The sequence below is a fragment of the Myotis myotis genome, unplaced genomic scaffold (genome assembly GCF_014108235.1).
Source record: "Myotis myotis isolate mMyoMyo1 unplaced genomic scaffold, mMyoMyo1.p scaffold_m19_p_15, whole genome shotgun sequence".
In the NCBI taxonomy this organism is placed as follows: Eukaryota; Metazoa; Chordata; class Mammalia; order Chiroptera; family Vespertilionidae; genus Myotis; species Myotis myotis.
Genome location: NW_023416319.1, coordinates 29,529,292 through 29,544,002, shown reverse-complemented (window position 1 = coordinate 29,544,002; position 14,711 = coordinate 29,529,292). Strand labels below are relative to the sequence as shown.

Genomic DNA, 14,711 nt, shown 5'->3' with positions numbered 1-14,711 from the left:
GGGAGTATTCCACTGCCTTTTCTGACTGAGGTTTATCTGCCAGTACCCACCTGAGGCTATTTCTTCCATCATGGCCTGCTGTCTCCTCTAAACTACCCTGGAAAGGGGAGCATGAGTCCCTTCCATTCTCAGATGCCTTAGAGCAGTCTGGAGAGTCCTGTTAGGGTCTGAGTTCCTTTTTCCTCAGGGATCCACAATGACTCTGTACCTATATCCATAGTGTGTCTCTCTATCCTAAGAAATGCATCTATTTCAGGGCGTTAAAATTTTATTCAGCATTAAGTTCTCTTTGGGAAGCAGTATTTGAACTATCAGAGTCTTTTCTTAGTCACCTCCTTTTCTGTTTGTGTATCCCACCCTCCCCTGAAACAATGCTCTGGTAGCCTCGGGGAGGTTCAAGGGACAGCACAAAACCACCAATGACCTGAGGGACTTCAATTCATATTTTGAAATATTATGTTGCCACACTATTGTGGTATGACACTTAGAAATTTAGAAATCTTTTTCCAAGAACATATTAGGAGCATGATACTATTAGTGGTTAGGAAGATGTTGGATAGGCAAAGAAATGAAAAAGACTGAGGCCAAAACCGGTTTGGCTCGGTGGATAGAGCGTCGGCCTGCGGACTGAAAGGTCCCAGGTTCGATTCCGGTCAAGGGCATGTACGTTGGTTGCGGGCACATCCCTAGTGGGGGATGTGCAGGAGGCAGCTGATCGATGTTTCTCTCTCATCGATGTTTCTAACTCTCTATCTCTCTCCCTTCCTCTCTGTAAAAAATCAATAAAATATATTTAAAAAAAAAAAAAAAGAAAAAGACTGAGATAGGTTTGACCTGCATAAACTAACTAGAACAAAATGGCTTCCAGAGCAGGAGAAATTGTTAAACCATCTTACCCTGGTCTTCTCTTGTCTACCCATGTGGCTCGGTGGAATTTAGCATTAAAAACATTTAAAATAGAATAAAAAGGTCCTTGTCGGACAATTTTGGACAATAAGGGAAGAAAAAGCTTGTTTCTGATAACCTTCCTTCTATTCTTCCCAGATCCAAAAAGATAGTGTAGCCGTCTCTCTAGGATGAATGTGGTGGGTTGTAGAAAATCATGACCTTCATAGACTCTGACATGGCTGCTTGAATTTTTTCTCTCTTTGTCTTGGACTTTTTTTTTCTAGAATTCATTGGAGTCAAATTGAATCAAAACATATGAAGTAAATAAGCAAGCTTGTTCTAAATAAGCCTCATTTTTTAATCTGAGCTCAAGACTTAAATTTCATTGCCTGTTGCTTGAGCACCCTTTATTGCAATAGAGGGGTGTCACTCAATGTTTCTTATCATTTACCTTACTTAGAGAAGTAAAACCAATGTACTGGTTAAGTCTTCTTGACCTATACACATTTATTTCTGATTTATTGTACATTTAAAGCAAATCTTATTCAAGATTTAATTCTAGATATTTTCAATGCCATTTTTTTTTCTTTTTCAAGTGATATAAGCATAAAATATTTGCAGAATATTTTCCCAAAAACAGACTGACACTTGCTTTCTTTTCTCCTTATCACTCAGGGTGAAAGAGAACTTTCAAAGTCTCTTGTCTACTATCAGACTCGTTTGTTTGGAAAAGAAAATGGAATAGAATTCTCTCCACACATGTAGATTTTTTCTAAGCTTGCAAATTTCCTGCTATTGGTTTGTTTACTTGCAGTACTGACAAGCTGCTTTGCTGATAACATAATTGCATGGTATTTGCTAAGAGATATTTCTACTGGAAACAGACACCACAGGGAAAGCATCTTGAAGATCTCTCTTTGAAAATAAGCAGAAATATAATTTCTTTTATAAAAAAGAAATATCTTGTGTTTATAACTAGTCCATCAAATTTATTTAAAACTGGAGTGAGAATAGGGAAATTAAAGTAATATTCAGAAGGAAAAATATTTCTACACCAGCGGTTCACAACCTGTGGGTCGCGACCCCCGGTCGAACGACCCTTTCACAGGGTCGCCTAAATACATCCTGCATATCAGATATTTACATTATGATTCATAACAGTAGAAAAATTACAGTTATGATGTAGCAACGAAAATAATTTTATGGTTGAGAGTCACCACAACATGAGGAATTGTAGTAAAGTGTCACGGCATTAGGAAGGTTGAGAACCACTGTTCTACACTAATAAGAAAATATAATTATATGACAGACACCTGCAAAGAGCTCTCTTGGTCACACATTTTAAGGACCCATAACAAAACCAATTATCATAAAAAATAATATGGATTTTTATTGCAAAGTTTTTGTAGAACATTGATAAAACAAGGCCTATTTCATTGCACATTTATTGATAGACAATTAGATGATATGGATGAATCTCTGGAAAATAAAAATAACATTCTAAACAGTTTAAAACATAAAATTCAGAGAAAAATCTTACCTTATACACTGAATTCTAATATACAACAGAAAATACACAGAAAGAAAAGCTCTGTTCTCTATGGAAAGCCAAAAGCTGAATACAGGACACGGCAGTTGAAATATATTAATGGATATACAATACTTGGCAGCATTGAAAGGGCTGTGAAAGACTTGTCCAAGATAAAAAGATGATTTCAGTCATTTTGCTGATGGTCATTTTAGATAGAATGGCTGCACAGGAGTAGGGGAGTGAGGGAGACGGGGTTAGTAGGAGCAGGTATAGGAGGGGGCAGGAATAGGTGGAAGGATCAGAAATGAATGACTATCCATTAGGGCCAAGGTTGATGGAAATACAATGTATCTTGGAAGATGACGTTAGCATTTTCATCTTTCAAAGGGGTTTCCTCCTCCAGGTGGAAAATAAATGTTTCTATGCCCCCAAACATATAGAAAATAGGCTTTTCTAGCTTTTCTATAGAAACTCAGTGTCCAGCATCAAACCCTGGATGCCCGACAGGCATTGATGAGCTGCTGATGCTCCATGGTGACAGTATTGGTAGTGTCCTAGTTTGGATTCAGTCAGAGGAGTTATGTTGTGAGAGACCAGGAGGAGGTAGTCCAGTACTCAAACAAATACTGTAAGAAATTTTGGACATTTCAAGATTTACAGCATATTTCCTTCCCTTCCTTTGGAAGGGGGAAATTGAATTAAAGATGATTTCAATGAACCAGCTAATGGGAGTATGTTTGAACAGAGTAATCATTATTTTTTTACAGCTTGGAGTTGATTTTTCCTTTGGAGTTGGTTGATGTTTTTTCCCTTGGAGTTCGTTGACCTGGAGATATCCTTGTTTGGGACTATAGTCATCAAATGTTCCCCTCTAGTATATTTTTCACTATTATATTCTTGTTTAGTATATTTTTTTTCTAATATATTAACCAGGAAGTTTAAAGAATGTGAATACATCAGGGAGGGCATGTCATAGGCTGAGTAAGATAGTTTCATAAAGTATCTGCATACTCTGCTACTCTAGAATTTTACAACTAAGATGTGACATGTTACCTCTAAAGAATCAAATAAGGGGGAACATATAAAAATGCCTATGCCCAGAGATTTTACCCTTCAAGGATTATCATATTTCCCCTGCCTGAGACATGCTTGGTACTGCCACAAGTCTCCAAAATTGAATGTCCTCCTAATGGGGACAATAGATGCTGATAAGCCTTACTGGTTACTGCTAGGCATGGCCATTATTTCCCAATCCCATCATTCCTGTGGCTGCTATCTTCATCCTGATGAAGTGGCCACCACATTTGGGGAGCATGCTTGATATGTTGGAATCTTCCATATATTCTCTAAAAACTTTAATTCACCAAAGTCATAAGATATCCCAAACACTATTACTTTGTGTCTCTAATATCGCAATATCTTCCGGGTCTCTGAGGATATATTTCAGAGTATTAGCTCCTCAAGATAGACTTGGAAAACACTGGGCTATGCAAAAGTAAACAGATCTCTCTCTGCATTGGCGTATACATTCATATAGGAGCCTTCAGTGTACTGATATACCTTGAGAATCTCAAGAAAAAAAAAGTGATTTCCCATATTTGATCATGGGATTCTTTTTGGTTGTAAAGTTTCTGATTGGACTCATTTTTCAAGGAATGCAACTTAGGGAAAAAAACACACAACATTATTAGGTTTTAGTGAAAATAACTATTTCCAGATTTAAATATTGAATAAACTGTTTTAAAAATATAACTATAACTGCAACAACTCTCTTTTTACCAAAGAAAGCTTTATGAATAATTATAACAATTATCTTCAGGGAAATAAATTAGCATTATGCAATGTTTAGACCAGGGGTGGTCAAACTTTTTGACTCGAGGGCCACAATGGGTTTTTAAACTGGACCAGAGGGCCGGAACAAAAGCATGGATGGAGTGTTTGTGTGAACTAATATAAATACAAAGTAAACATCATTACATAAAAGCGTACGGTCTTTTTTTTTTAGTTTTATTCATTTCAAACGGGCCGGATCTGGCCCGTGGGCCGTAGTTTGCCCACGGCTGGTTTAGACGCTCACCAGATTGCCAAGATAAAAGTGTAGTAAGTAGTTGAAAGAATTTTTTAATCTAAAATATTATTGGAAAGAGATATCTTAAAAGTTACATGTGCTTTTTTAAGTGAAAATCACACTTAAGTCATCTTACATATAATCTTCTGAAGACTTTGCCATTTCTCTTTCTCCTTGCATCCACATATCAGAATGAGGCTTTTAGGATCTGATATAACAGAATTAAATCATAGCTGTATCCTTTGTTGCAGGATAACAATGAGCAATTTAATCTCTGTAAGCTTCAGTTTTCTTATATATAAAACAGGAATAATAGTAATAATAATAACTACTATATTTTGTGAAAGTTAATGGAAATGATACATTTGATACACTCAGCATTTTCCTGATATACAGTAAAAATGAACCATACAGACACACGCACACACGCATGTAACTATTATGCACTTTTGAGAAAGTCTAAAATGGGGTGATATTGTTAGAATTTGTTCATAGACCTGAGCTCAGAATATGCACTCATTGTCTTAATTTACCATAATGTCATGGTTTAGAAAAATTCCAAAAATGTATCACCTCCTTTCCCCCCTACATACCATTGCAACAGAGGGAACGAGAAAGCAATAGAATGATGTATTAAATCACTGGGTGTGTCACCATTGCACAGTGTTATCCTCCTCTAATTTAGCTATTGATTTGGAAAAGCTATTTCAGCTGCCAGAATGCATGAGTGATGGGGACGTTGTTCAGATAACAGAAATGCATCCTATGGTAATGTAGCTAATTAAACTCCGTGCTATACACTCTCATCATAGCCTTGTACTGTCTCTTTCATGACATGCATCACACTTGACATTATGCATTTAGTTTTTGCTTTCCACACTGAACTCTAACCCCAGTACCAGCAGGCACTATGCCTTTCTTGGTGGTAACAATACCCAACACCCAAAGTACTGTCTAATGCCCAGTGGGATTTCCATCAATATTTGTGATACTGAGAGCCATGCTGTACATAAAACTCATATGTTTCCTCCTAGCCAACTGTACCTTCAGGTGAGTTTTTATGTGATTGATACATGGGGCCAAATTGCAAGTTTACTAGTCAACATTTTTAAGAGCAGGGTGGTGTTCCAGTTGAGAACCATGATGATATTTGGAACAGACTTTAGAAACATGAAAACTAGTTATTGGTCAGATCAAAAATATAACCACAGAAAGCAAATTATTGAGGGTCTTGGTGATAAAATTGACAAAAGGACAGAAAAGGAAATCTTTCTTTTTGCCACTACTACCCTCTAGTGGAGTAATGGCTAACAGAAAGGGGCTTGTTTTTGGAGAGTGAAGCTTATCCTTAATTTGAGGCATAATAGAGCATTTGTACAGAAGCAAGTCATGTGTACATTTTTCTTCAATATCCCTGGAGCATAAATATACCCAACTAACGATTATGCCCAATGGCATTACATTTCAATAAATGTTATCATTTGAAGTAATGCATGGTGCAAGAACTCTGGGCAACTGGCTATACATTTTAACCACAATAAAAGATTATTATCCCCAAATGTGTGCAATGTACCATAAGAAGAAGTACTGCTATAATAATTATATTGATTCTTCATCCTGTCAATGGCAAGCAACATAAAATTAGGGACATTAATGTTTCAGTGGTCTTCAGTTATTACAGCCTTTGGTTTGCATCAAATCAGTTGGCCAGATTAAAACATGACCACTGTGCATTCAGTTAGAAGGCGAATCTAGTGAATACTTTCTCAGCAAAAAATAGGCCTGTATTCAACACCTTTAGCAGCTGTGTGGACATAATTGGAAAAATATCATATCTTCTTTTTATTTTCTGAAGAATCCAGTTATCCAAAAATTACCTTGTAACATTAAGGTTCCAGATGTCCCTCCCCTGGGGAAGGAGGAGAAGAAACTTCATAAGAGCATATTGAGTTTATATGACTTTGGGTGCAGAACAATTAAAATGCTGGGCTTCTTCTTTTCCAACCTTTAGAAGTTACAGTTTAGAAGTGCAAGAAGATCTCCATCCTTTAAAAGACAGGATTCACTCATTAGAAGTAACTGGTACTCTTGAAAACAGCAAGAGACAGTGTGTATGCAACTTACTCCAGACCCTGCCACCTCAAGATCAACACCTTACACTGCCCTCAGTGTAGAGAACCAGCTCCCTGGGTTCATTTACTTGTTCAGATTCCAAAGCTCATAATTTACAAAAGAACTCTTTCATTTTATGGAAGAGGGTGTGAATACTATATGTCAAACAGAGAAAACGATTTTCCTTCCAGTTTTACGCATAGTTCAAGACCTCCTATTTCTTATTGGAGTCTACAGGTTTCTTTATATTCACAACTTAGAAGTCAACTCTATGGTGAACATAGAACAAGCTCTACTTGATTGTAATAGATAATTATCCTGACCTCTTTGAAAAGAGGTGTTTATAATCAGTTAATTAGGGTGCTCGCAATTTACATTGTACATGAAAACTGTTGTCACAGAGAAAATATCAAAGACTATGTAGAATAATTTTCTTCTTATATTTCTAATAACAAGTGAGAAAAAGATGACCTGGAGAGTAAGGTAATTAACTGATGTAGCTTCGGGCTCAAATGTGTTTGACCCAAATTACCCAAAACAATGCAGGGCATAATGATTATTTTAAAATAAATAAGTTTGCAAAATTTAAATCAGCCAATTTAATAAGCATTGCTTTTGAGAAAAATAATAAAATGCAATTCTCCATAAAGGATAAAATGCTTAAGAGTAAAAAATGGTCTTGCTCTCAGGGGACCAGGTTTATCAGGTTAGCTCTGCCAACTAAGTCAAGTCACTAGTTTAGTAAACTATCTGGTAGGATCAATATCTTTACCTGTCAAATGGCAGTAAAGTGACATGAAGACAGGGGCACCTTTCGCTTGAGTCACCACAGTGTCCACAGTGCTTATACTTGGTCATAAAATGGTAGGAACTTGATAAATACTTGTGTAATGGGTGACACTACATAAATAAAAAGCCACTTATATCACTGAATTATGAAAGTAAAAATGATGCATATCAAATACTTAGAAAAAATACTTAATTATCATTGTTTTTCATGTATAAGAACATCTAATCCTGTTTGTCCTTATCGTAGTGTGCTATAGGAAAAACATTCTTTAATCAGTTTACAGTTATACTAGTAAATATGTAGGGTGGCGTCAAAGGATGTTTCATACTCTGCATTTGAAATGTTCTAATCATGCCATTATGCGAAGTATATAAAGAATTTGAAGTTGCAACAGAAACATTGGAGTGCTTTTGAAAATAGTAACAACAAAACAAACATAAAAACACCATCTTCTATACTTGTCTCATTGGCTGGCACTTTTTATATAATTTGTTTTTTCATTATTTCCAACGTTCAGTAAGACATCATTTCAATAAGAGTATCTTTAGAGAACATTTCAAACATTACTTCAGTCTCTAAAAGACTGTATTTGGTTTGCAGGTGGGCGCGGGGGTGATGGAACGTTTACTCCAGCAGAATGGCCTTCTGTTGATACCATACATGTAATAATGTACAGGCACGCTGGCAGTCTCCTCTGGGGCCCCATTCTGAAGTGAGAGTAATGGAATAGAGAGGATTGAGGCTGACAGTGGCAAATGGGTTGTATGATATGGAGAGATGGAGCCGGTCAAGTAACTGGGTACCTAACCCAGTTTCAGTCCAAGCACTAACCTTTTAATTGTGTTTTCCAGGATATGAATGATTACCCTCCAGTGTTTAGTAAACGCATCTACAAAGGGATCGTGGCTCCAGATGCTGTCAAGGGTACACCGATCACAAGTGTTTATGCTGAAGATGCAGACCCTCCTGTAAGTAAAGGACGTTGATCAATATTCTGTAGTAAGGAAACCGTTAACGCTCGTGAGTGAATGACCCAGTTCACTCTGTGTATTTCACTTTGTGTATTTCATTCTGTTCACTCACCCATTTTAGGTTCTCTCACCTGTTGCAGCTACAGGTACAGACTATATTTCAAATGATTATTGTTGAAGTTAAACAATTAAGGATAAGCTTTTTGTCTCACTATAATTCAAAATTTACTATTCACCAATGTATCTAGCACTAATGATAAATATATAGAGACATAATTGTCTACATGTGGAGCCAGTATAATTTGTATTCTTTATTTAGAAAAGTTAAAGTTGAGTAAAGGTAGGTTTTATCCTTATATGATTTCCATTATATTCATGTATAATTATTTTATTATCAAACTCTAAATCAACATATGATATAATACTCATATTGAATGTGTTAATTTGGGTAAACTAATATCTTAACATCACTTTTAGATGACACTACATATGGGTGACACTACATAAATAAAAAGCCACTTATATCACTGATTTATGAAAGTAAAAATGATGCATATCAAATACTTAGAAAAAATACTTAATTGTCATTAAAAAAATAAATTATTTTTCATCCAGGATTTTACCTTATTAAGATATCCCAAATTGCCTTTCAAGATTTAGGGGTTTTAATTAAAACAGTATTATAGCAGAAATGAGGCAAATTTTTCTAATGCATTAAAAATAGAATATAGAAGTAATAGTATCTATATAAAATGGTTTCTAAAAATAATTTGAGTACTTTATAAATGCTAGTTATTCTCATAATGACCAAATGATGACGATGTATTTATTTATTTTTTTTACTGGAGTGAACTCACACTCTTAAGTCAGTGGCTGATATTTTATAAAAATATCACAGGTGTTGAATAACATATTTTAGAAAAGTGGAAAAATATATAAAACACCTGAATTTTATAAGAGCTTTTAAAGTTCTGTTTCATATTCCTAATATAAATAGTACTTATGTACTGCTATTTATCTAATAAAGGTGAACAGCAGTCGTAACAGTTTTTAGTTCAATTGTGACATCATATAAAGTCTTTTTGACTAAGAAGACTTGGAAATAGTCATGTGAAGATGAAAGCAGTGAACTTTCACTCAAAAGCTCCTTTCTTTGAGTATGCTATGATGTCTTTGAAACATTACATCTCGGGAAGTATGATAGGCAAAATGTCATAGTCTTTTATTTTTAATTGAATTTACTGGGGTGACATTGTTATATTATATATGCGTCAGGCATACAATTATGCAATATATCATCTGTATATTGTATTGTGTGTTTACCACCCCAAGTCAAGTCTCTTTCCATCACCATTTATCCCCCCTTGACTCTCTTCTACCTCCCCCGACCCCCCTTTCCATCTGGTCATCACCATACTATTGCCTGTGTCCATGGGTCTTTCATTTTTTTCTTTGTTTAATCCTTTCACTTTCTCATCCAGCCCCCAACCCCTTTCCCTTTGACAGCTGTCAGTCTGTCCCCTGTATCAATGAGTCTGTCTCCACTTTGTTAGTTTATGTTGTTCATTGGATTCCACATATAAATGAAGTCATAGTCGAACACACTAATAGAGATGGTAAATGTGAAATAGGTGGTTTGTCTGCCTTTTAAGTAAACTCTCAGAGATACAGAATAGTTTCAAATTAGGAATATACATTCAGTTCAAGACATGCTTTGGACACCAATTCCATAATGGTCATTGTGCAAACCAGGTTTTGCTCCCCAGAAACTGATTCAGCATCTTAGCAGATTCAGATTTCAGAGAAATTTTCATCAGTGCAGAATTTAAGATAATATTAAGGTTAATGGCATAAATGATGAAAGAATAAAAGTAAGCCTGCTGGTCACCAATGTGGGGCAGATCTCAAAGATGGCAAAATCCTCACTTTACTTTTGGCACCTGTGACCTTGTTACCTGGTTTGACATTCAGGTCACTGTACTGATGTGAGAGAAGCTGTCTTTAGTCCATTGTCCATTTTATAAAGCTATATTACTTAATTAGAGAGCAGACCCTGTTTTTATACCCTGCCTCTCTCATGGAAATTTACCAGGCTCAAATTCCGCATTTCTTTGAAAATTCTTAGGTTGGCATTCCCAGTACTTTTTAACATTTAATATATGATCCCGACTTTTTATTAGATAGAAGGTGATTGCCAGTCATTCAGTTGGAATGCTGAGCATACCTTATTTCGGTTAGTGAATATGTATGATATCAGACTCAGTGTTAATCCTTGAAACACTAGCAACCTTTTGGTATAAGCCATATTCAGCCTGTTCTCCAATTATTGCTGCAAATGGGGCCCCTTAAATAAGCATAGTTTCAATTTGGCTGCACCTACACCAATTTGAAATAAAAGCTCAATTCCATGAAAATTTTCAGAAAGAAATATTACAGTACACAGTTTTCAAAAATATTATGATCACATTTTACTTCCATTATTTTATGTTGGAGTCTTAAATACAGACTAAGTATTTGTTGGATGAACTTGTCAAGTGTTTTCTACTTGTTCCTATTATAAACATGTATTAATTACAAGATAGTTTCAGATAGTTTCAATTTCATACCCTTCACATCTCCTCTGTCAGTTCTATAAGTTGGGGCTACAAGTATCTATGGGGACACTATGTTTACATAAAGGTCTCCTTTCCAAACTAGAAAGTAATGACCTTTAGGGCAGGAATCACAACGTACTCGAGTTTGTATTCCCACATCTAACTCTATGCTTGGTACTTAACAGCCTGTTAGAAAAATTGGTTGGATAATTCAAATAAATGATTAAATTAATGTTTATATCTATGCTCTTCAGAATTGACAAATTGAGAGTTCTTTAGAAATTTAGTTATTTGTGACCCTGAGAAAATGTCATAGTGTGTAAGCCTCAGTTTGGCTATTTGAGGGCTGTAGAATTAAGGGAGGTGGTGCATATGCTTAGCACAGTTTCTGCACCCTTCTATAGCAGGTGTTGTTAGAATTCTGCAATAATAATTTCATTTCTAGAGGTTGGCTACATTTTTTTAAGGCATCTCGTTTCTTTTGAATGAAGTGAGACCACGCATTTTAAAGTAGAAAATAGCAACAACAAAATCTTTTGAAGTATCAGATGGAGAAACTGGGTAAGGTCTTAGAGCCACAGCGAGCATTGTTGCTGAATATAAATTAAAAATTATAAAATGCATGTTGTGCAAAACGAAAGTGCTCTCGAGGGAGGGGAAAAATCTTCAAGGGACTTTTTTTTTTCCTTCCCATTGAATTAAAGCTGTTAGGACTTTGATTTTCTGCCTTGATTTTGTGACAGCATAAATGTGAACAGTGAATGACTAATCATTTTGGATATTTAAAATTGCTAACTTTTTCTTTCTGCTCAGCAGAGACGTCTCACTCCAAATGTTCACAAAACATAAAACTGCAAGTGTAATTTCCATTTGCATATACTTATTCTTTCTGAAGCTACCTCTCACTCCCCATGATACAAAAGTTCTCTTTGTGGGCCCAGTAAATGCCTGACACAATAGTGTCCTCTGTGAGCACATGGGAAGGAAAAATTGGGATAAATGAATGAAATTTACATTTTGCTCATCTCCAAGAAAATCTGAGGGACCTAGAAGTATTACCTTTTCATTTTCATATCATTCTTTTTACTTCACGCATTTTAGGAATTCATGTTTCTTGTTTAAAGTAAAGCAGTACTTGAAACATGTTTAATATTAGCAATTTAAACAAACTCTCTTATTTGCCTGTATTGGTGTAAGAATTATTTAGACATTGAAGACTACTTTTTTTCATTTCTTATATTGATTTATGAATTAAATGTATTTCATAAAAAAGATCTTCTATGTTCTCGCTCAATAGCAATTGGTTTAAAAATCAATAAGTATTCTCACTACACTTTTTTTTCCAAGGCTTTCTCTAAAAGGAAAATAATTGCGGTGTGTGGGGCATTTTCCCAGCTCTTTGGAGATTTTGAGAGCTATACTAATCCTCGTAGTTCAGACAAGCTACCTGAAGAAGTATTGCTAAAGTGTTTTCACAGGTGGCTTTCACACTCTCCTCACTCACTCAAGGGCACTTTTGTTGATCTCTAGACAGTGAAAAAAAGATGGTCAGGTTTTTCTTTTATGACTCATACCTTGTATTTTATTAAAATGTCATGTCATCACCAAGTAATGGCAGATAATTATGGTGCTCAAAATGCTTAACCTTTAAGTAGTTATTCTGATGCAGTCTGTTAGTAGAGGGCATAACAGTAAAATGAAAGCAACAGCAAAGTGTCTTTATCCATGATTTACTGCTTGCTTTTTGTGCAATAGTTAAAACTCTACAGAGCCAGGAGTGTTATAAGATTGTATTTTTATCTCCAGATAATATAAGCGGTCCTTTATCATTTCCGAATGACATCTCCACAGTTCTGTTTTTCATCACTTGCCACATACTGACTTGTGTTGTTATGCTGTATTGATTTAGGTTATTGCTAGCAATGTTGCGAAAACTTTGGTTTTAAACATCATTGCCTACAAACCAAATTGTTGACCCAGGAGCATTTGGGGTGGGGGGGGGTGTACTCAGCACAGTGGGTTTTTTGTTTGTTTGTTTGTTTGTTTCCCTCACATCAAAGGTGTTAAGGAAATAATCAAGAACTATTTTCATAATGCATGTCAGCTTGTGCAAATTGAGAAGCTATAACCCCAGCCTTAGTCCCTTTGGTCTTAAATACTTCATTTGAAAGCTCACCATGAAACAGTTGGGACTTGATCTTTACAATGACAATGAGTTATAATTAGCTCTGAAAGTGTAAATGAGTACAAAAGGGAGGGCTTTATGAGAAAGTTAATACATGGTTAATGTCAAGAAAAGGCAATGGGAAGTATTCTAAGAATCTGTGTTATTTTCTTTCCTTTTTATAGGATATAGATTTCTTTCAAGAATAATTATAATGTTAAAATTACTTGAAATCAATATTAAATTTTAACTGTTAGTGATGTAAATGTTGCTCTTCTAATTAGGAAACTGCCATGCTTATCAGCTAAAATGATGGCTTATGGCTTAAATAATATCCTTTATTTTGAACTTCTTGTCAGAGAAAATGGGAACAGAGCCTTTGAAAGGGTAGCTTGGCCTGGCCAGTATGCTTCAGTGGTTGAACACCGACCTGTAAACCAGGAGGTCATGGTTCAATTCTTGGTCAGGGCACATGCTGGGTTAAAGTCTCAATCTCCATTGTAGGGTGCATGCAGGAGGCAGCCAATCAATGATTTTCTCTCATTGATGTTTCTGTCTCTCTCCCCCTCTCCCTTCCCCTTTGAAATCAATTAAAAAAGAAAAAAAATAAAGAGTAGCTTTGGCTTCTCAGGAGTTGGGTTCTTGGCCTTAACACCCTCAAAGCCAGGCCATGGTAACTCTTGGTCTCATTGATATCCCATTTCCTTAAATGATAGCTATTCTTAGGTGGTAGACCACAGCAAACATGTGCCTGCCACAATATAAACACTTTTTAATACTTACTGAATGAATAAACCGATCAGAAAACATTTAGTGTGGACTTCACAAATAAGACTATGGCAAGAGAGAAACAGAGATGAAGCCATGAGAGTGTGTATGAAAGGTGCCAAGGAATGGAGGTGCCCTGGTATGGTCTCAGCTGCTCTGGGTCAGAATTCAATTTTTAAAAATGTAGGGGATTAGTTTAAATGAGGGTAGAAGAAATCAGCATAGAAAAACTATCCAAAAATTTCAGTCAAAACGTTCATCAGTTGTTCCTGAATTTGTGTGTTGTGATTGGAACTGACTCAATGAATGTTAGCTATTAAAAGAATGCATTAAGGCTGTTTTTAGCCACTCATCTGGGGACAGGAAATATGGAAGATATGTTTTATGGAATACATTTTATTATATAGGAAGAAGAAGCTTACTAATGACTTGCAAACAGGGCAGAGGCAAAATTAAAGCTATATATTAGAATAATTAATTTCCTGTGATACATTTTTATCATTGAATGAGATAAATGAAACCAGGAGGTGAGTTAGCAGCTATTGCTTTCATTTCAGCATGAGAACGAAAAGATTGATAATGAAAATGGGGGAAATATAAATACTTAAAAGCCATTGAAATATAAGAATTAACAGTGATTGGGCCTGGAGTTGAATACCACAGACAGAATAAAAGCACAATCAGAAGTGAATCAAGAGTTTCTAGCTAGAGTGAAAAAAAAAATTTGCTTTGTTGCATCTCTTGGTTTACTCAAATATGTCTTAAATTTTTTACAATATACACCTTGCAAGTTCTTTCTTTTAAAAAAATATCTTTTTATTGATT

The 14,711-nt window shown here is 35.5% G+C and overlaps 1 protein-coding gene across 17 annotated transcripts in view; it reads left to right on the top strand.

Moving 5' to 3' along the window:
- Positions 1-14,711, top strand: part of PCDH15 (protocadherin related 15) — a 544,558-nt gene that overhangs the window by 389,039 nt on the left and 140,808 nt on the right. For all 17 annotated transcript variants that reach the window (XM_036336780.1, XM_036336778.1, XM_036336777.1 and 14 more), the window contains one exon: positions 8,241-8,357. In XM_036336780.1, the coding sequence (XP_036192673.1) occupies positions 8,241-8,357 (117 nt within the window). The remainder of the gene's footprint in view (positions 1-8,240; positions 8,358-14,711) is intronic.